Source organism: Borostomias antarcticus (assembly GCF_949987555.1).
Source record: "Borostomias antarcticus genome assembly, contig: scaffold_77, whole genome shotgun sequence".
Lineage (NCBI taxonomy): Eukaryota > Metazoa > Chordata > Actinopteri > Stomiiformes > Stomiidae > Borostomias > Borostomias antarcticus.
In genome coordinates, this window is record NW_028175689.1 from 633,251 (window position 1) to 655,099 (window position 21,849).

The 21,849-nt window shown below is 44.3% G+C and overlaps 2 protein-coding genes across 2 annotated transcripts; both read right to left on the reverse strand.

Annotated features, from left to right (window-relative positions):
• Nucleotides 1–487: 487 nt before the first annotated feature.
• LOC311329327 (dihydrolipoyllysine-residue acetyltransferase component of pyruvate dehydrogenase complex-like) lies at nt 488–17,895 on the reverse strand (the record flags this gene model as incomplete). Its single annotated transcript, XM_084463186.1, has 3 exons — nt 488–669; nt 859–1,053; nt 16,221–17,895. 3 exons carry the CDS (start codon nt 17,893–17,895, stop codon nt 488–490), a joined length of 2,052 nt encoding a protein of 683 aa, XP_084319312.1.
• Nucleotides 17,896–17,933: 38 nt separating this feature from the next.
• LOC311329328 (pyruvate dehydrogenase E1 component-like) lies at nt 17,934–20,396 on the reverse strand (the record flags this gene model as incomplete). The annotated part of the gene is made up of 1 exon (XM_084463187.1): nt 17,934–20,396. The coding sequence occupies one exon, from the start codon at nt 20,394–20,396 to the stop codon at nt 17,934–17,936; it is 2,463 nt and encodes an 820-aa protein (XP_084319313.1).
• Between the last annotated feature and the right edge of the window lie 1,453 nt (nt 20,397–21,849).

Below are 21,849 nucleotides of genomic sequence, written 5' to 3' on the forward strand. Positions count from 1 at the left end.
ACTACACGAAGGCACTTCCCCTTTCGACGATACCTGATGAAGTCGAGATACTTTATGCCTGTAAGAGGACGCTTGCCAGTCTGCACCAACATGAGACGTATTGGCCATCACCATTGGTAACCAATCCACATCTTGATCCGGCCGTCTATTTTTTGTGTGTTATCAACAGGAGCACTGTCATAATCCAAAACATGTGTAATATCCCAAGTACTATGATCAGCCAACCAAATTGTTATTCCATGGTTAACATTAACCAGAGTTGTTGCCTGTTTTAGCCGGAAGGAAGTTCTGCTATTAGCAAAATACTCCCAGTTATTAATGATTATGGTTTGGTAGTTAAAGGCCCAAGTAGACGCATAATCCTGCTGCGATTCATGCGTCTTATAATTCTCCCAGAGATGGCTGATACCCCCACTGGTTCCCAGCGGCCCTTCTGCTGTTTCCTAAAAGCGGTAACCCATGGTTCCACCCAGTGATGTCCTAGGTCTCAAATCCTCTTCAGAGTCATATTCCTGCCCCGCTGCTCCTTGCACAAGCTAGTGCTCGCTAAGGTATCGGCTGTATAGTATCCATCCTTCCACTCCGAGCTTTTAACACCATCATCGTCTTCTGCCTCTATATCCCAATAGAAGGTATTTTTATTCAACTGGTCGTCAATGTTCAGCTTGCCTTTAACACCGATCAACAACTCATTGTCATTACCGGATTTACTATCCAGTGTTGCAACAAGATTACCTCCAAGTTCCCAAGTGTCTGCTAAAACAGGTTTTTCAATATGGACAGCGGCTATTGTCCAGACAGCAGGAAATTAGCGTTTTAACCCATTCTCATCAATTACTGTAACTCCAGCATTCTGACCTTCAAACCTCCTTAATCTGGCACCTTCTTCGCAAATCAGGCTGACATAAAACGTCTTATCAGAGTCCAGTGCTGTTACATAAAGACAGTCCAGCTCAATAATACCTGTGTACTTGATTTGCAGGCTTAGATTGCCAGTACCCAGCTTGATAATGTAACCAGACAAAACATCATCATTATTCATCCAGATGGTATCTGCCCATACAAGTGTCATAGAAAATAGGATCACTAGATCATCAACCTGAACAAACAGCTAAGGTCATGTGGAGTAACATAGAACGAACTTCACCCAACAGATCATACTACCGCAAAAGCAATAAATCTGCTTTCACCACCCCAATTGATATTTCCCTGAATTCCACTGTCCAAACGGTAAAAGACATTGGGGCTGCATTGACGTATCAAAAGAACCGCACCCAAAGGCATTCAGGAAAATCATGATACAGCTCTACAGTACCAAATTAAGAGTCAGGATTACCTTGGTTTGAGTGCCACAACATGCTGGGAGCTAAAGATAGCTGAATACGCGATGTTCGACTTTTATTACTTTCCAGAAAAGTAGAACATTCCCATATTTTCAAGGGCTTAAGCCAATACGAACATATGACCAAACTATGTGAAACTGATAATAACGTACAACTTACATGTCGATAGCCGCCAGATTAGGCATAATTAACGTGAGTTAGACGCTTCAATTTTGGCTACATCTTTGGGATTTTAAGGGCTTAAGTCGCAGTGCTGTTTTTTTTGAAAAGTGTACAATTGGCTCCTTCGGTGCTTTTGTCAGCCAATAAAGTACAAAAATCACTCTTTACCTGTAAAATGAATCTGTACAGAAAGGCTTAAGCCTATGCGCGCAAGGGCTTATCTCGTCAACTCACGTTAAATAGTGCATGTTAGTGCAGTATATTATGCTTAATCTGCCTCCTGAGACGTGTAAGTTTGGCGTTGTTATCAGTTTTACAGAGTTTGGTCATATTGGCTGCAGGCCTTGAAAATCATGGTATGTTCAATTTGTCTGGAAGTAAGCAAAGCTGAACATCGCGTACCGATCGCAAGCATTACTTTGGCTTGCCATAAGGAGGAGTACGGATGTTCTTGGAAGCAGGTCGGGAAAAGAGTTTGTTTTCAAACTCTTTTGGTAGCGTTGCTCTATGATTGAAGTTCATTTAATACGAAAGATCCACCAAAGGTATGTACATCCTCAAAAGCTAGTTAGACAGATTCTCAGTCCTTTTTTACCCTGTTTAGTAAAAGCAATAATGGTTTTAATACGATTCGCCTTCGTCTATCCTATAAACACAAAATAGCTCTCTGGGAGAGTCGTTATCAGCTAATTGCGAATAGTTGCCAGATATGGTAATGGTCCGATAAGTACAACTATGTATGTAATAAGGCTGATCCTGATAAAGAGATAGCGCATCAAGTCTATCTACAGGCTAGACTTATATCAATCAATGTATGAGTGAAAACCCAGATGGATGGTATGAGCAACAGGGTGTTTTGGATGGTCGTGGAGAAGAAACTCAATACCTGTTTGAAGGTCAGATGCGAGGCTTGCAGAGAAAAATTAATTCTCTAAGATTGTTCAAAGATAGCTGGTCTGTGTATTTCTGTATTGATTCGCACTTGATGCTACGCTGAAGGCATGATGTAGGCAGAAAACCAGAAGTAACAAAGTAATAGACCTTTTACCGGTGAAGAGTGCCTTGCGAGATTACCGTACAGTCTACATTAATAGTGAGCTAGTGGTGGGAGTACCACCAACCAAGCATCCAGCAACTCTGCCGGATCCATTGCCAAGCTTTACGATACACTGCACGCCCATGTGGTGCGGCTCTTTTGATCAGACAATGCAGCCGCTAAAACATCATGGTGTTCGATATATCAGGTAACGAAAAAGAGACGGTTTTATGGTGATAGAACGTTGTCAAACTAATAACTATGTCACACCATCTCTTGTGAACGCATACTACGCCAATACCATAGATTATGTATTGTTTTACCAGACCATGATCATTGTGACGCTATCATTAGCCCTTGAATCCACTCTCAAACAAGAGCATGGCACCATAGAGAGCTATATCCAGACTGAAGGCAACGAAGTGTTGCGGCTTTTCCTCCAAGAGTATCTGGATAAGCAGGCCAATGATGAGCCGCATCAATCGTCGGTAACTGGTAGTGATGGTGAGCATAGCAATCGCGTCAGAAAAAATACCTCCCGATAACTAATCAGCTTGTTTGGTTCTGTTGTAGTCAGGCGTCGCAGTTACAGCCAGCGGGATCAATCCAGCGTGTTTCTGCTAGATGCTCAGTGAAGCCTCAATACTGACAAGTACTCTGATGGTATGGGGGGGAATTGTCAGCTATGTGATGGATCGCTCTTATTATCGAACGATAAAACGACATCGTGAGAGTTGCTACGGTATGGTTGGAAAACGACAGACTGTGCAACTGGTAGCGGATACGGCTCAAGACTGTGAGGCTTTATACGAATAGCGCAAGGTTGTGATTGAGCAAACAGAATACCTGCAAATCCTCAGTTTTGACGATAAGGGTTTGGTGATGCGCTCGTAATGGTTGAGGGAAGCAACACTCAAGAACGCGCAAAAGAGTCAGCAGAAGCTGCAAATCCGGCTCAGTCGTGAGAGAAGAAAGATCGAAAAATGGCATAGGTAGCCATTGTTTATACGGTAAAACCCAATCCTCGAACGGCAGAATCGATCATGGACATGGATCGGAAGAGCGGCAACGTTGTTAAATTCCGTCCTCTAGCTAGGAATAAGAGAGTGTGGGCCAGTGTATAAAGAGAGACTGAGTCGTGATAGAAGAAGCTGTCGAGGTAGCGCGCAGGCGAGATCCAGAGCAAAAACGGCAGTGAGTCATTGTTATTGATGGGCACCCTTAGCAGCGGGAATTTATTACCGGGATCATGAAAAAGAATGGAGTTAAGGTAACCATCATCATGGACTTTATCCATGTACCCGACTATCTGCGGAAAGCCGTTCACTGTTTACACGACAATGGTTGAGGCTATTGAAAGCTGGGTAGCAGAAGGGTCCCTAGAGATATTCATGGTGGAGTATGACAAGGTGGCCAGTGGAATAAGGCAAAGCGCGAGCAAGAGAGATATGACAAAACTGGAGGCCATTGATAAGGGTGCAGACTATATTCAAAAAAACTGTCCTAGGCTCTGCTATGATAAAGCGCTGGATGTTGGCTATCAGATTCTCCGTGGAGTCATTGAAGGAGCTTGCCGCCATTTGATCAATGCTCGTCTGAATCTAGCCTAGGCAAAGTGTGGTTTGCAATGGTCAGAGGCTGTGTTGAAGCTACGTTCACTGGATTCAAATGGAGATTGGCAGGCATATTGGAACTTCCATAAGGAATGCTCTCGCCTTCGTAATCATGGAGAACTAATGAATGTGGCGTCGTAGCAAGGGAACCACCCCCATTCAAGTTTGATTTGGAAGGGAACTGCGGCTGATCAATATCAATCACCACAATGGCATGGGGCTACCTAGAAGAAAGTTATGGGTATCCAGTACATTAGCTGACCACAGTGACAATCATTATGGCATGTAGCTCGTTCATATCTGACTGGGCGGCCTTTTTCAAGCGCAACGGCATCAAATTCTGGCTGATATTTTTAGAGAAGTTTGGCATGCCCACTGGCGCAGCCAAACTTTCCACCTAGCAAGCACAAGACCACATTCGAACTAGAGAAAGCCCTGCAGGCACTGGATTACATGCAAAGCGACAGTGGAGTGGTTATTCATGATAACGTCATCATAGAGCTGATCGAAGCGGCCAGATCAGGAACTGTTGACTATGACTCCCTTTGACAGCGCATGGACAAAACTATCAGTAAAGTTATTCTAAGCCAGACCATGACCACCGACGACGGCAGCAGTCACAGTCAGGTGGGAGTAGATCAGGAAGTTCAGGAAGCAGTTCAAAAGCGATGCTTACCTGATCTGCTAGAGCTTCAATCAGTAGGTTGTAGCATGGCTTACCGAGTGAACTTTCCACAATGCTACCACGCCTTCAGTATGGCGACAGACAGAGCCTGAAGAAGATTTTATGACCTAGACGGAATAGGACAACAAGATCAGCTACATCGGTGATGAACCCACAGAGGCATATATTCTGTAAGCCTATGGTGTAGCTGGAAGAAGAGAGAAACTAGTCCTCTGCCACCTATGGGAGCAGGAGCACCATAGCTACCTAACGTGCGTTCGATGGTGAAAGACAGGTCAGCCACAGCCACTTAGCTATCTTTCGGATATCAAACCAGAGATAACTAATTGGAGGCTCCCATGTTTATTGTCAGTGTATTCTGTGATGTGGATGATTGTGCATAACATTTTAATCACAATGTCATAGACAACTCATCTGTCATTCAAACAAGCCTCCAGTGATATCTAGGCTATCGCTCAGTCAAATAATGACCATCATCATCTATTTCCACCATAGTGTCTTTCGCAATTTCAAGCACTATATCAGCTACTGCTCACATAACATAAATCAGACTATTTCCCGAACATGGTATCTTACAATCGCTTTGTAGCACTCATGAAGCAGGTTTTTATACCACTGACGGTTTATCTAAAGTATCAGAGCATGGGCAATCAACGGTCCTGTTATTCATTTATTCGACGCCCATCGTGTCTGTGACAACCATGGGATAAACAGCCACAGGGTCTTCAGTGAAGAGGCAAAACGTGGGGAAACGTCTACAGGTTGAAAGTTAGGCTTTAAGTTGCACTTTATAATTAACCATCTTGTTGGAGAAATTATATCATTTTGCCTGACAATGGCTCACACCGATAACCGTAACCAAGTACCAGCTCTCATCGAAGAGTTAACTGGTTAAATTTATGGAGATAAGGTCTATATTTATGAGAAATTGGTAGCCTAGATGCAGGAGGAAGGCCTGAACTTGGTAACGACAGTCAGGAAAAATATGAAGCCAAAAGAGCTGAAGGTCTTTGATAAAGTGATGGTGCGGAAACTGGCAGTCATAGAAAGCGTAAATGATCAGTTTAAGAATATTTCTCAGATTGAATATACTCGACACCGATCACCATGTAACTTCCTGATTATCGCTGTGTCTAAATCAGCTTGAGGAGCCTTGCTGCTATGGGGCAAGTGCGCGCAGCCATGTAACCCAGCCTTGATACAATTGCTTTCAAATCAAAGCGTCGGTTGAATCGATAACAATATTCAGCAAGGTATTTTGGCAGATGCTTCGGGTTAATATTGTGGTAACTGATTTTCAGAGAATTTTTGACGTTCCCTATCATGGTGTTGACCCACGTCAACAACTAACCGATTAGCATTGACTCGTGGCCACCACTTGTCACCACTGCTGTATGTTGGTGTCCGGAGTAGTCTATTCCTGTTAATGAACCGAGGCCATAACTAGCAACATAGCAAGTATGACCACCTAGATGCTTTTGCGCCCAGAGCTCCAGCTCCTTTTTCCGGAAATTGGTGACCATGCTGAAAGGCATATACAGCTGGTGGTTTTCTTCGTTGGGTTGCACGCCGGCAACGAAGTGGTGTGTGTTTTCAGAACCTCTTCCACGTTTGCCCCCATGTTTTTCACCACCACAGTAGGAAGCATCCATCTGCACATGTCACTGCAGGGGACGGCTGTAACCCCGTTCTTTCATTACTTGCATACGCTTGTGCCTCAAGCTCCAAGCAGTATTGTAAGAGATTTCCAGCTGTCTCGAGAGTTCCATGGCCGATATGTCATTCTTAGTCTGAGTCATTAAAAACATGCCTAGACACCGAGTGGTAAATGGTAGTTTGCTAGCTTCCATAATGGTGCTTTTGATGTCTGATGGTGGCAGCGGTTGCACTGGTAAGCTCACGGGTTTTTATGGTGCAATACTCCCGACAACAACACAGAAGACATTCAAACTCATTCGGCCAACGCATTTAAAAATCTGGCCTAGGCATTGTTGTTCTTGGCTATATTGTTGAAAGCAACTCTACAAGTCTAATGCCTTTCTGAAACTGAATTTTGCTCTTGGCCATGACGTACCTCCTATTTCGTGGGAAACTAGGGTCGCAAGTGTAGACGAGAATGAGTCTTAGGTCAGATGGTAATCAGGTTTAATTGTGCTGTAAATCTAATGGCAGGATTGATTGCCTATGCACGGCAGCCCAGAAAGCCATATATTGATGTTACAGTACTAACAGAAGGTGTTCCAATGGCTTTCTGAGAGTCTATCTCACATTAAAATAAAGTATCACTTGACTCTTGACTTAGAGGTGATGTCTTACATTCATCATCTTCATTTTTATTAAAGGAATCTTTATTTTTTTCTATCTTACGTCTCTTCCCTAATATTTCTCTTGCTTCCTTAATTCGATACTCTAAGTTAAGTGCATCATCACTCAACTCATTACGGCGTGTGATAATTGCTTTATATAGAAAATACGCATTTAAGGGAATAGCCAGAACTGCTAGGAAATCTATGTATGGTGCGTTTAATACTTGGACTAAACCCCATGAGTTCTGAAGGTATCCGATTCCTGCCCATCCTAACCAAAGACCAAGAGAAGATAATACTGTCTTAAATCCTAACCCAAAAGCCTCTCCCATGGGCAGAGCTGGAGTATTGGTGTATAACAAGTTATCTGCTGCTAACAGTGCTCCTATAGCAGTGCCAGGAATAATCGCATTAATCATTCCTACCAACATTGCATTAATATAGCTAGAGCCATGGTAAATTATTTCGTTTGAAAAATCTCCTGGGTAGAAAAGTTCTATTAAACTTGAATGAACAATACCAAAGGTTATAGTTGCAAGAACACTAGAAATGGCAATTGCAGTAGCTGAACTTATAGCACGTACATCTTTAAGTTCTTTTAATTTTACTCTTAAACTGTCTATTTCATTTACGACCGCAGATGTTTGCATATTGTCGGAATAACATTTATTCAAGTTTGCCAAAGTATTTACAGGAGAAAATGACATCAATACACATATGGTAAATGCTCTTATCGTTACACTCATTTTTACATACTCCTCAGATTGATCATTATTGAATGAGTACTACAAACAATCTAACAAAAAACTATTATAAACAGAGACAATAGGTAAAATGGTAGAGTCTATCATAGGTATAGAAAGCCATTATCGCTTAGTACCACATGAAATCGTTATTACCTAGGATGCTGCCATAGCCTTGCTCTGGCAGTATGATCAAAGCTGCCGCTGTTATCATGCGGGCACTTTTAAGACTGGCTGGGACTGTCCACTTGGTCATCGTTGGTGGCAAGGGGAAATATGGTCATCTCAATCTCATAATCCAGTGTCCACGGCGCTACCTCTGGCAAGTAAACCATCTCGGCCTCAAACATGCTGGATACGGCAAGCAATAGGGCGACCTTAGTTAATGCCTTTGGTGCCGATTGGAATAACTGGAATTATTACCTTCGTCTTTACTTACCAATACACCATGTTGCAATTTCTGCCGCAAACTCTGCTGCTGCCCTTATCCTAAATCTGCACCGCCTGTGGTCGCCATGCTTCGTACAAGCTGGTCGCTGTCCACTTCAGTGCTGGGTACTTCATACGGTCTCTGAATACATCCAACAAATACCAAACGTGTCGTGTCTCCCACCATGTGGTGCAGACGCTCTGATTATTGACCTGCTCTGGTTTATAAGCCGTATTCAAACTCTGAATAACTCTTAAAAATTCCGATGGTGCTACGTTGTATCTGTCTTTCATCACCCCTATAAGGAATATACTGGCTCGTAAGAACACCTAAAATTTGTGTGGTAGTACATTGTCTTTCCTTCAAGTCAACCACATGTCACTTTTGATTATTGATTGTTAACTCATTAATTCTATGGAAACAGAATAATACCCATATGGAGGTGTGGTTATGGAAAGGCTTTTTCTTCTGATTTGGAAAGAATCGGCTTTGTCTTTCCAGCTCATGTCTTATTCTGTGCTATAAAGCATCATAGACCATCAGACAGATTGCCATTACCATCAGCAGCGCTTCCATGCGTTCAGGCTTTTTTAGGTAAATAGACGACACCAGTAAATCCTAGCTCTTCAGGAATCGGAATTATCTTTCAACATGTTGCGGCGACTTATGGGTAGACAACAATTCACCTGCAGTCAGATCGTCCTGATTCAGGTCATTTGTGCCAGAATAAAGCAACCAAGTGAATCCTGTGCACCCTCGTACTTCTCGTATGCTACGGCGCAGAGTGTTGTACATGGTATTCTATATGGTCAGGCTAACTGTCCGTCGATGGGGGTCTTTTTTTCCATAGCATGGCTTGCTGATAACCTATGGCTCTGGCTTTGACAGTATTCACATTGCTTTTGTCAGAGAGGAAATGCCTTCAACGCACCATCTAGACAGCTAAATGCCTTTATGCCCAGTTTTGCCAGATTACTGGCCTCCGTCAGTTACTTTTTCTGTACCTTTTGGTCAGCTTTTTCTGGTCACGGAGCCTGCGATTACCATTCCGGAACAGAACACAGCGTTGCTCAACCTATCCATAACAGTAATATACGTCAGTAGAGTAATAACTCTCATGGTAGTCAACAGGCTGAAATGATATCGAAGGCGCTTTTTTAACTAACTCCTTTGGGTGTGGTTTCCTTGCTACGGCGTACCATTCATTAGTTCTGCATGATCACGAAGGAGAGAGCATTTCTTATGGAAGTTCCAATACACCTGCTAATCTACACTTAATCAAGTGAGCGTAGCTTCAACACGGCCTCTACCACTTGCCCACTCTACTTTGCCTAGGTTAGATCAATGCTATTATTGATCAAATGGCGGCAAGCTACCTCAATGACTCCACTGACAATTGGATAGCCATCCCAGCGCTTTGTCATAGCAGAGCTTGGGATGGTTTTTGTGAAGATAGTCTGCACACTTATCAATAGCCTTCCGTTTTGTCAGACCTCTTTTGCTCGCACTTTTCAGAATTCTACGGGCCACCTTGTCAGACTCTCTCTTAGTACCTTCAGGAAACGTTCTGCACTCAGATTTCAATAGCCTCATCCACCTTGTCGTGTAAACAGTGACGGGCTTTTTGCAGATACTAAAGTATATAGATAAAGTCCATGATGATGGTTGCCTTAACTCCCTTCTTTTTAATAATTACGGTAATCAGTTTCTGCTGATGAAGGTGCCTATCAATAACAATGATCCACTGCCGTTTCTGCTCCTGATCTAGCCTGAGTACTTCCTCGAGAGCTTTTTCTATCACGGTTGCACCTCTATTTCTACACTTTCCTACACTCTCTTATTCTTGGCGGGAGAACGGAATTTAACAACGTTGTCGCTCTTCCGATCCATGTCCATTACCGATTCTGCCGTTCGAGCATTGTGGTTTACTGCATAAACGGTGGTTACCAGTGCCATTCGTTTGCGATATTGCTTCTCTTCCTGGCTGAGCTTGGTTTGCAGCTTATGTTGACTCTTTTGCGCGTTCTTCTTGGTTGCTTACCTCAATCCTTCCTGACGCATCACCAAGCCATTACCGTAAAAACTGAGGATATGCAGATCTTCTGTTTGCTCCATCCAAACCTTGCTCTGTTCGTAAAAAGCCTCACAGTCTTAAGCTGTATCCGCTACAGGTTGCATAGTATGTTGTTTTCCAACCATGCCTAGGCAATTCTAATAATGTCGTTTAATCGTTCGCTCATAAGAGCCATCCATTACATCGCTACAATTTTTTCCTCATGCTATCATAGTACTGGTCAGTATTGAGGTTTAACTGAGCATCCAGCGAAAACACGCTTGATTGCTTTCGCTGGCTGTAACTGTGACGCCTGACTACGACAGAACCAAACAAGATGGTCAGTTGGCGAAAGGTATTTTTTCTGAAGCGATTCCTCTGCTCACCGTCACTACTCGTTACCGACGATTGCTGCGGCTCACCATTGGCCTGCTTATCCAGATACCCTTGGAGGAGCAGGCGCAATATTTAGTTGCCTTCAGTCTGGATATAGCTCCCTATGGTGTCATGCTCTTGTTGGAGAGTTGATACAAGGTGCTGAATGATAGCGTCCAAATGATCACTCGCTGGTGAGAAGAATGAATAATCGATGGTATTGGCGCAGAATTCGTTCACAATAGGCGGTGTTATGTAGTTATTGGTTTGACGACGTTATATCATCATAAAATCGTCTATTTTTCGTTACCGTATATATAGAAAACCATGATGTTTTAGCGGCTGCATGGTCGTATCACAAGAGCCGCACCATATGAAGATGGTAGCCATCCATATTTCCCCCTTCTTGCTAGTTTCTTTAACCAGAACAACTTCCCGTCGATAGTAAAGCTATCTCCAAATTATATTGAGGACACTGGCAACATCATGGAACAGGCCATTGCGCATACCATTCGAAAGCTCACATGGCCAAGCACCATGGTGATTAGAAAAACCTCTACCAACCTAATGGTACAGACAATATTTCCTGTAGCTCTCGCTCTGGCTGCCATCCCATCAAACAGTGATGAAATATTATTAAGTGAAACAGAATCTCTACCATTTATTCATTCTTTCCAACAAACCAGCGTAGACAGTAGCACGGAGCTTATAATCAGTGGAGCGAATGAATCAGACCGCCAGCAAACCATGATTATCCGTATCGACAACCAAAGTTCCTCAAATTACCACTCTAGGGTTAACAAAGAGTTCACACTGACACCAGGTCAATTTGAACTAGTATTGCCACTCCATGGGCTGAGAAGATTTGATGGTAAACTATTTAAACAGCCATACTTAAAATTATTTATTTTCGGTGCAGATGTATGGTCTGGTATTAAACTGAAAAAAATTATCATCAGTTCAGCTCATAAACTGCCAGAAAAAACGCTCGCATTTGATTTTGGTTCCAATACCAGTGAGGCTTTCCCTAGCTTCGACTCCATAAGCAAAAGTAGTCCTTATCTTAAGGGAAAACTCACCGAGCGTGCCCGAGCGTCTGGTGATTCATTAATTCAAGATGGCATTGCAGGCGTCAATAACCTACAAATCCCATGGCCTGATGGACAATGGAAACTCAGCCTATGGACACAGGATCAGGGTGAATGGGGATACTTACCACACTTTCTCACACGACAAATCATCGCCAATGGAACCACCATCATTGATGAACAACTAACCAGAGATCAGTGGATTAACGAAGTATATCTAGCTGGAAACAAAAAAGAAGGCGGTATTGCTGGCGATCCATGGACACTGATTGGTGAGCGCAGAAGTGGCTTCGTTACCAAAAACATCAACGTCTCCGGAGGTATGGTCAATATTGATCTAAAGGGCGACTATGATGCCAAATACCTTTCAGCCCTCGTATTGGAACCACTTGATGGAATCTTTGCCCTGTCTACACAGGCAAAACGGAGGGAGAGGTTCTTGAGTAAATGGCCAGTAGCCAGTCCCAGTTATAGCCCTCCTGAGTCACTTTTATTACAGGATATCAGTCAACAGGTTAAAGATGACGAAGCGTTCTACCTTTCCGCAAGAGATAGCATTCTTAACCTAACGTTTGAAATCGAAAGCCCTGTTGATGATATAGCTCCGGTTATCATTGTTTCACCGCCAAAATCTTCCAATGGGAAGTCCCTCAAGGTTACAACACGCTATGGACATTGGCGCTATGAAAGACCAACCCCCAATGCAACTTCTCTAATACTTGATGACAGCTATCTCAGAGCAGATATGGAAAGAATCCAGCTATCCAATAAGAGACCAAGGCGCCTCTATGTCCAAGTGAAGATTCCATCTGAGACATTTCCTGGTGATTATTCTGGAAAGATTCAGCTTTTCAGTCGTGGTGAACTCCAGCTATTGGACTACAAAGTTAGAGTACTTCCTATAATACTGCCAAAATTGGAGACCTCTGTAGGTCTCTATGTGGAGCCAGCACCATTTTATCAATGGTTTAAGTCACTGAAAAGTCAGTCAGAAAATACCATTTCTTGTGATCTTGCATTGATTGCTTCCCATGGCTTCAGTACTGTTGCACCAGCACTGACGACGCCAGACAGCGAGACAACAAGAAAGGAATTTATTCAGCAGCTAAGAGAGGTAAAACGTTTTGGTTTCGATGGCCAGGTCCTAGCTTACACTCCGCTGAAGCAACTTTTAAAGCAGAAGAGTGAACTCGGCATCGGAGCTTACTTAATGCAGCTTCAACAGTTGCTGAAAGAGCAGATGCTCCCGCAGGTGTATTGGTCAATTTTTGATAATCTAGGCAAAGATACTTTTTCTCAAATAAAGAATACATCTAACCTACTGACAGATGGTTCTTTGCAATTTAAAACCGCTGGCCATATGCACTACGAAAACCAAGCTGAGCTTACAGAAGTGACAGATCTTCTCCTTCTCAACCATGGAACAGAGATTACTGAAGAAAATATTAGTCGACTAAAAGAGAGCAGTACTGTTTGGTTATATAACATGCCAAGACCAAGATTAGACGCTGGTCTTTACTTATGGAGGTCAGGTGCCGATGGCTATTTACAATGGCATGTACGTACTCCTACTGCAGATCCATTTGATCCAACCGACGGTCAAGAAGGTGATGTTATTTATATTTACCATTCAGCACACCAGTGTCCGAAAGAACGGGATATTCATCGCCGATTTATTGATCTACACGAAGCAACTATTGATCTTCGCTGGTTACAGTTGTTTGAAAGTGAATCTGGGCAAAGCCTAAAAGCTAAACAAGCCCTATCTGATATTAGAAGCCGTATCTCATCACAATGGTCAGGTTCATCTAAAATCACAAATATAGAATTACTTGATATGCGTAAAAAACTTTACTCAGGAATTATTGACTGAGTTTCCATCAAACTAATAGTTTCCAAAACAGAAAGTCATACGGGTTCGGCTCTTTTGATACTACAATGAAGCCGCTAAAACAACATGGTTTGCGAGATATACGATAACGAAAAATAAACGGTTTTGTGGTGATATAACGCCGTCAAACCAATAACGCCATCACAGCGTCTCTTGTGACGGCATCCTGCATCAATACCATCGATTATTCATTCTCCTCTACAACTCGTGATCATTGGTACTATCATCCAGCACTTGAATCTACTATCCAACAAGAGCATGCACCATAGAGGGCTATATACAGACTGAAGGCACCGAAGTGTTGCGCCTTCTCCTTCAATGGTATCTGGATAAGCAGACCAATGATGAGCCGCAGCAATCGTCGGTAACTGGTAGCGACGGTGGGCAGAGGAATCACGGTAAAAAAATACATACTGACAACTGACCAGCTTGCTTGGTTCTGTCGTAGTAAGACGTCGCAGTTACAGCCAGCGAAGCACTCTAGCGTGTTTCCGCTGGATGCTCAGTTAAATCCACGTACTGACAAGTACTCTGATGGCATTAGGGGGAAAATTGTCAGCGATGTGATGGATCGCCCTTATGATCGAACGATTAAACGACATCGTGAGAGTTGCTCAAGATGGGTGGAAAACGACAGGCTATGCAACTGGTAGCGGATACTGCTCAAGACTTTGAGGCTTTTAAACGTTAGTTCGACGCTTGCATTTTGGCTACAGACTTTGGATTTTAAGGCTTGAGGCATAGTAATGTTTTTAAAAAGTGCCCAAAGGCTCCTTCGGAGCCTTTGCCAGCCACTAAAGTACTCAAATCACTCTTTTCTTGTAACATGAATTATGTACAAAAAGGCTGAAGCTTATGTAGCGAAAGGGATTATCTCGTAGGACTAACGTTTTTTACGAACATCGCAAGGTTGGGATTGAGCAAACAGAAGATCTGCAGATCCTCAGTTTTGACGGTAATGGATTGGTGATGCGCCAGTAATGGTTGATGGAAGCAACTAGGAAGAACGCGCAACAGAGTCACCAGAAGCTGCAAACCAAGCTCAGTCTTGGAGAGAAGAAAAATCGCACCTGAATGGCTCAGGGAGGCACCGTTTATTACGGTAAAACCCAATTCTAGAATGGCAGAATCGGTCATGGATAGGGATTGAAAGAGCGATAACGTTGTTACATTACGGCCTCCAAGTAAGAATAAGAGAGTGTGGGCCAGTGTAGAAAGGTAGGTGGAAGCCGTAATAGAAAAAGCTTTCAAGGAAGCGCTCAGGCGAGATCATGAGCATAAGCGGTAGGTGGTCATTGTTATTGATGGGCACTCTCATCAGCGAATACTGATTACTGTGATTATGAAAAAGAAGTGAGTTAAGGCAACCATCATCATGGACTCTATCCATGTACCTAGATATCTGTAGAAAGCCTGTCACTCCTTACACGACAATGGTGATAAGTCTATTGAAAGCTGGGTGGCAACACGGTCCATGAATATCATCAGGAGGGAATCTGACAAGGTAGCTACGGGAATCAGGCAAAGTGCAAGCAAGAGAGGTCCTCCAAAACTGGAGGCCATTGATAAGTGTTTAGACTATCTTTAAAAAAAACCGTCCTAGGCTCTGCTACGACAAGAGCTCAGGATGCTGGCTATAAGATTGCTAGTGGAGTCATTGAGGGAACTTGCCGTTATTTGATCAATGACGTATGGATTTAACCTGAGCAAAGTGGAGTTTGCAAGGGGCAGAGGCTGTGTTGCAGCTACGCTCACTGGATTCAAGTGGAAATTGGCAAGCGTATTGTAAATTCTATAAGGAATGCTCTAGCCTTCGTAGCCATGGGAAACTAATGAATGGATCGTAGTAGCGATGGAACCACACCCAGTTATTATTAGAAAATGAGCAAGACCTAACTCTTATAGGACTTATCGGTATGACTGATTTAGAAAATGTAGTCAGATTTCTCAGATCTCATCAATTGACTAAACTCCTCCTTTAACATGGAGCAGATGCTCAACAAATACAGATATTCCTAGCTTTAGCGAATCGATGAAAAAGCAGGATAGAGAGGAAGTGAGAAAAATTAGCGGACTGCTGATTTAGCATGGATGGGTGAAACTTAGAAAACTTAAATAAAGCCAAAAAGGGGAAAATTAACAGAAAGCAGTTATTAAAAGCCTTAATGGACGTCTTCCCCTGAGGCATCTAAATTACAACAACAATTTACGAATATCAGTCAACAGTTCACCCAGCATCGTGGTGAAGCTAGCCGCATCCGCACCGTTGACTGCTCTGTGGTCATAAGACATAGATAGAGGCAGCATCAGCTTTGGAACGAAATCCTTGCCATTCCACACAGGCTTCATGGAAGCCTTGGAAAGGCCAAGAATTGCCACTTCATTGGTATTAACAATCGGAGTGAATGCAGTCCCACCAATTGAACCAAGGCTGGAGATAGTAAAGCAGCCACCCTGCATTTCATCAGGTTTCAGCTTCTTGTCCCGCGCCTTACCAGCCAGTTCGATACACTCTGCTGAGAGTTTCCACAGGCTTTTTTGATCTACATTCTTTATGACCGGAACCAACAGGCCATCCGGAGTATTAACCGCCACACCAATATTGATGTACTGCTTGTAGATCAGCGTTTCACCGTCTTGACTCAGAGAGGTACATAACTGAGGCAGCTCTTTCAGAACATAAGCCACAGCTTTCAAAATAAACGGCAGTGGTGTCAACTTCGTACCGCGTGCTTCTGCCAAAACCTTCTGAGCCTTGCGGAAGGCTTCAAGCTCAGTTATATCACACTCATCAAACTGAGTAACGTGTGGCACATTCAGCCAAGAACGCTGGAAGTTCTGAGCTGCTACTTTACGCATACGGTTCAGAGCAACCTGCTCAACCTTACCCCACTTGCTGAAATCGATCTCCGGCATGGCTGGCATACCAAAACCTGCAGATATCCCTTGAGCAGCTTTTGGTTTCTCATTGAGACTGGTCTTAACGTACTTTTGTATGTCTTCTTTGAGAATGCGACGGCGCGGGCCACTGGCAGTAACTGCAGCAAGATCAATACCAAAATAACGAGCCAGCTTACGTACCGCCGGTCCTGCATGGTATGTGCGACTGATACACTCAAGTTCTATCTGGTTCGCTTTAGCACGAGGCGGCGGTGCTGATGTAGCATGGGAAGTTGCTTTTTGCTTCTGGGGAGCCGCCACCGGCGTGACTGCGACTACCGCAGGCGCAGACTGATTGACAACAGGTGCTACGGTACCACCAGTCACTTCAATATCTAGGATCAGGTCCCCATGGCTGAGCGTGTCACCTTCTTTAACCTTGATGGTTTTAATAACACCAGTGAAAGGTGAAGGTACTTCCATGGTTGCCTTGTCAGACTCCAACACTATCAGTGAAGCTTCTTCTTCAACCTGATCTCCAACGCTGACACAAACCTCAATCACCGGAACATTCTCTGTACCGATATCAGGCACAGTCACTTTCTCAATGCGAGTATCTGCCTGTGAAGCTGATACAGCAGGTGCGACAGCTGCAGGCTCTAAAGCAGCTGGTGCCGGTACAGGCGCTGGCGCTTCAGCTGCAGCACTGCCATCATTAACTTCAACATCAATCAACAGATCACCCTTATTCAGGGCATCACCTTCCTTAACGTGAATGGCTTTTACCACACCTTCGACCGGAGAAGGTACTTCCATGGTGGCTTTGTCAGACTCAAGCACAATTAATGAGTCTTCCAGTGCTACCGTGTCACCAACACTGACACAGATCTCAATAACCGGCACATTCTCTGCACCAATATCAGGGACACGAACAGACTCAATGTTTGAGTCGCCAAATGGTGCTGGAACTGCTTCTGATACCGGTGTTGCTGGTACAGAAGTTTCCGCTGGCCCTGTCTGTGGTGCAACCTCAGGCTGACCTGCAGCAGGATTGTCTGCCACCGCCATATTCACCATTTCAACGCCTTCTCTAACACTATCACCCACTTTCAGCAACACTCCAGTGACCACACCATCACGAGGCGCAGGTACTTCAATAGTTGCTTTGTCGGATTCCAGAATAATCAGAGAGTCTTCGGCAAAAACCAAGTCTCCTGGTTTCACACAGATTTCAATGACTTCCGCTTCACCATTGCCAATATCTGGAACATTGATGATTTCGTCACTCATTCCTAATACCTTCCAGTATTCAATTTACAGGTCCATACTCAGCAGTACAGAGGGTTAGCTCTGGTTGGGTCAATATCAAACTTCTTGATTGCCTCACTGACAACAGAAGCAGCCAGCTCACCATCCTGAACCAGCGCATACAGGGTAGCGACTACGATAAAGTAGCGATCTACCTCAAAGAAGCGACGCAGCTGTTCACGGGTATCGGAACGACCAAAACCATCAGTACCTAGGGCAATGAATGTTCCCTGAACAAACTCACGGATCTGGTTGGCGTACAGGCTCATGTAGTCAGAAGCAGCAATAACCGGTCCTTTACGTACAGTCAGCTGTTTCTCTACCCAGCTAACCTGTGGTTCAGATTCTGGGTTCAGTATATTGTGACGTTTGGCATTCTTACCCTCACGGGCCAGCTCATTGAAGCTGGTGGCACTCCAGATATCAGATTCGACGTTAAACTCATCACGCAGAATGTCGGCGGCTGCACGAACTTCCTGAAGGATAGTCCCGCAACCCATAAGCTGCACTTTGAGACCATGGTTACTGGAGTTTGCTTCAAAGTTATAAAGCCCTTTGAGAATACCGTCGATCACCTCAGGGTCTTTTGGCAACGCGGGCTGACAGTAGTTTTCATTCATGGCAGTAACGTAGTACCACACATTCTCACCATCGCCGTACATACGCTGCAGGCCATTCTGAATGATTACGGCCATCTCGTAGCCATAGGTCGGGTCATAGCTGATGCAGTTCGGCACAGTCGCAGCCAGAATCTGGCTATGACCATCCTGATGCTGCAGTCCTTCACCGTTCAGAGTCGTACGACCAGCCGTAGCACCAATCAGGAAGCCTCGCGCTTGGATATCACCAGCAGCCCATGCTAGGTCACCAGTTCGCTGGAACCCGAACATGGAGTAGAAAGCATAGAACGGAATCATCGGCACGTTGTTACTGCTATAGGAAGTTGCTGCAGCAATCCATGCGGCATGAGCACCAGCTTCGTTAATACCAGCTTCGAGAATCTGCCCCTGCTTCGATTCCTTGTAGAACATGACCTGATCAGAATCTACTGGCTCATAGTTCTGACCTTCAGCAGAATAGATACCCAGCTGACGGAACATACCTTCCATACCAAAAGTACGTGCTTCATCAGGAATGATCGGTACGATGTGCTTGCCAAGGCTCTTGTCCTTCGCTAAAGCACTAAGAATACGAACATAAGCCATGGTGGTGGAGATTTTACGCTCACCACTACCATTGGTGACCGCTTCAAAAGCACTCAGTGCCGGAATGTCCAGTTTAATGTCGGTTTCACGACGACGCTGAGGAATAAAACCCCCAAGCTTTTCACGGCGCTTGCGCATGTACTTCATTTCAGGGCTGTCAGCGTCTGGCTTGAAGTAAGGCAAGGTTTCAATATCTTCGTCTTTAATGGGCAGATCGAAGCGATCACGGAAGTGCTTCAGATCGTCAATTGGCAGCTTTTTAACGTTGTGGCTGATGTTGGCGGCTTCACCCGTCGCACCGGTGCCGTAGCCTTTAACCGTCTTGGCAAGAATTACCGTTGGCTGGCCATTATGGTTAACGGCTTCGTGATAAGCAGCAAATACTTTATACGGATCGTGACCCCCCCGATTTAGGCGCCAGATGTCATCGTCTGATAAGTGTTCAACCAGTTTCAACGCTTCAGGATCACGCCCAAAGAAGTGCTCACGGGTCCAGCCTCCACCCTTGGCCTTACAGTTCTGGTAATCACCATCTACTGCTTTATCCATGACTTCCTGTAGTTTTCCATGCTTATCCTGAGCCAGCAGAGGATCCCAGTGACGACCCCAGACGACCTTGATAACGTTCCAGCCAGCGCCACGGAAGACTCCTTCCAGTTCCTGAATGATCTTGCCATTACCACGAACAGGACCATCCAGACGCTGCAGGTTACAGTTAACAACAAAGATTAGGTTATCCAGTTTCTCACGTCCGGCCAGAGATATCGCACCCAGAGATTCTGGTTCATCCATCTCACCATCACCCAAAAATGCCCAGACCTTACGATTCTGATCCGGAGCCATACAACGGTTGATCAGGTACTTCATGAAGTGCGCCTGATAAATAGCCTGCAGTGGGCCAAGACCCATGGAAACCGTTGGGAATTGCCAGAAGTCAGGCATCAGCTTGGGATGAGGGTAGGAAGAAAGGCCATTGCCATCTACTTCTTGACGAAAATTATCCAGCTGGTTTTCGTTCAGACGACCTTCTAGGAAAGCACGGGAGTAAATACCCGGAGCCACGTGTCCCTGATAGTAAACCAGATCACCTTCACGGTCGCTCTCATGGCCATGGAAGAAGTAGTTGTAGCCGATGTCATACAAGGTTGCACTGGAAGCAAACGAAGAAATATGTCCGCCAAGACTGTTGTCTTTCTTATTGGCACGCATAACCATTGCCAGTGCATTCCAGCGTACCAGAGAGCGAATTCTACGCTCCATAAACAGGTCGCCGGGCATCCTAGCTTCTTTTCCCAGAGGGATGGTATTGCGATAAGGAGTCGTGATGTAATAAGGTAACTGTGTCCCTTTAGCACGAGCGTGTTGGTAAAGGCGAGTCAGTAGAAAGTGCGCGCGGTCTTCGCCTTCCTGTTCCAGTACAGAATCTAGGGCTTCCAGCCATTCCCTAGTTTCTATAGGGTCGATATCATGCATACAAAACGGCTCCAGTTCAAACTCTCTTTAAATTCTGCAATTTTCTCTGAATTTAAAACATTTACACGTAATTGGCACAAAAGAAATCAGTCGCTTTTTTATTTTTGTCGCCATTTTTGAAATCTAGGCGCCATTTTTCAAACATCAGTTTCGTATTGCGTGAGGATTGGCAATTCTGCCTCAATTACCCTATCCACTACAAGGGCGCTATTTCCTGCAGGTACGTCCTCACCCTGAACCATTATGCTCGTCCCGTCCCTCAATGTGGCGGTAATGGTTACGATTGTTCTGGTTCCTGGGGGTATTAGTGATTTGAATTGTTACGCGATGTTCGACTTGTCTTACTCCCATGGAAAGTCTAACATTCCCTGCTTTTCAAGGGCTTCAGCCAATACGACCAAACTCTGAAAAACCGAGGATAACTCCAAACTTACACGCCGATAGCCACCGGATTAAGCATAGTTAACTGACCTCCAGCATAGCCTGAGGCTTATTTGATTACGCTCTAGGGCGATCCTGCCAATCAAGATGATACTGATCTCTATTGGATGAGGCTCTTTTGATACGAGAATGCAGCCGTTAAAACATCATGGTTTTCGATATATCCGGTAACGAAAAAGAGACGGTTTTATGGTGATATAATGTTGCCCAACCAATAACTCCATAACACCGTCTCTTGTGAACGCATACTACGTCAATATCCTAGATTATTTATGCTTCTCACCAACTCGGGATCATTTAGACGCTATCATTCAGCACCTTGAATACACTCTACAACAAGAGCATGGCTACATAGGGAGCTATATTCAGACTGAAGGCAACAAAATGTTTAATCTTCTTTCCAATGGTATCTGGATAAACAGGCCAATGATGAGCCGCAGCAATCGTCGGTAACTGGTAGCGACGGCGAGCAGAGGAATCACGATAGAAAAAATACCTCATGACAACTAACTAGCTTGTTGGGTTCTGTTGTAGTACCGCTAGCGGAAGCAATCCAGCGTGTTTTCGTTGAATGCTCAGTTAAACCTCAATACTGACCAGAACTCTAATGGTATGAGGGAAAAATTGTCAACGATGTGATGGATCGCTCTTATGATCGAACAATTAAATGACATCGGGAGAGTTGCCCAAGTATGGTTGGAAAACGACAGACTATGCAACTAGTAGCGGATACGGCTCAAGATTTTGTGGGTTGTTAACGTGAGTTCGACGCTGCAATTTTGGCTACAGGCATCGGATTTTAAGGGTTTTAGCCATA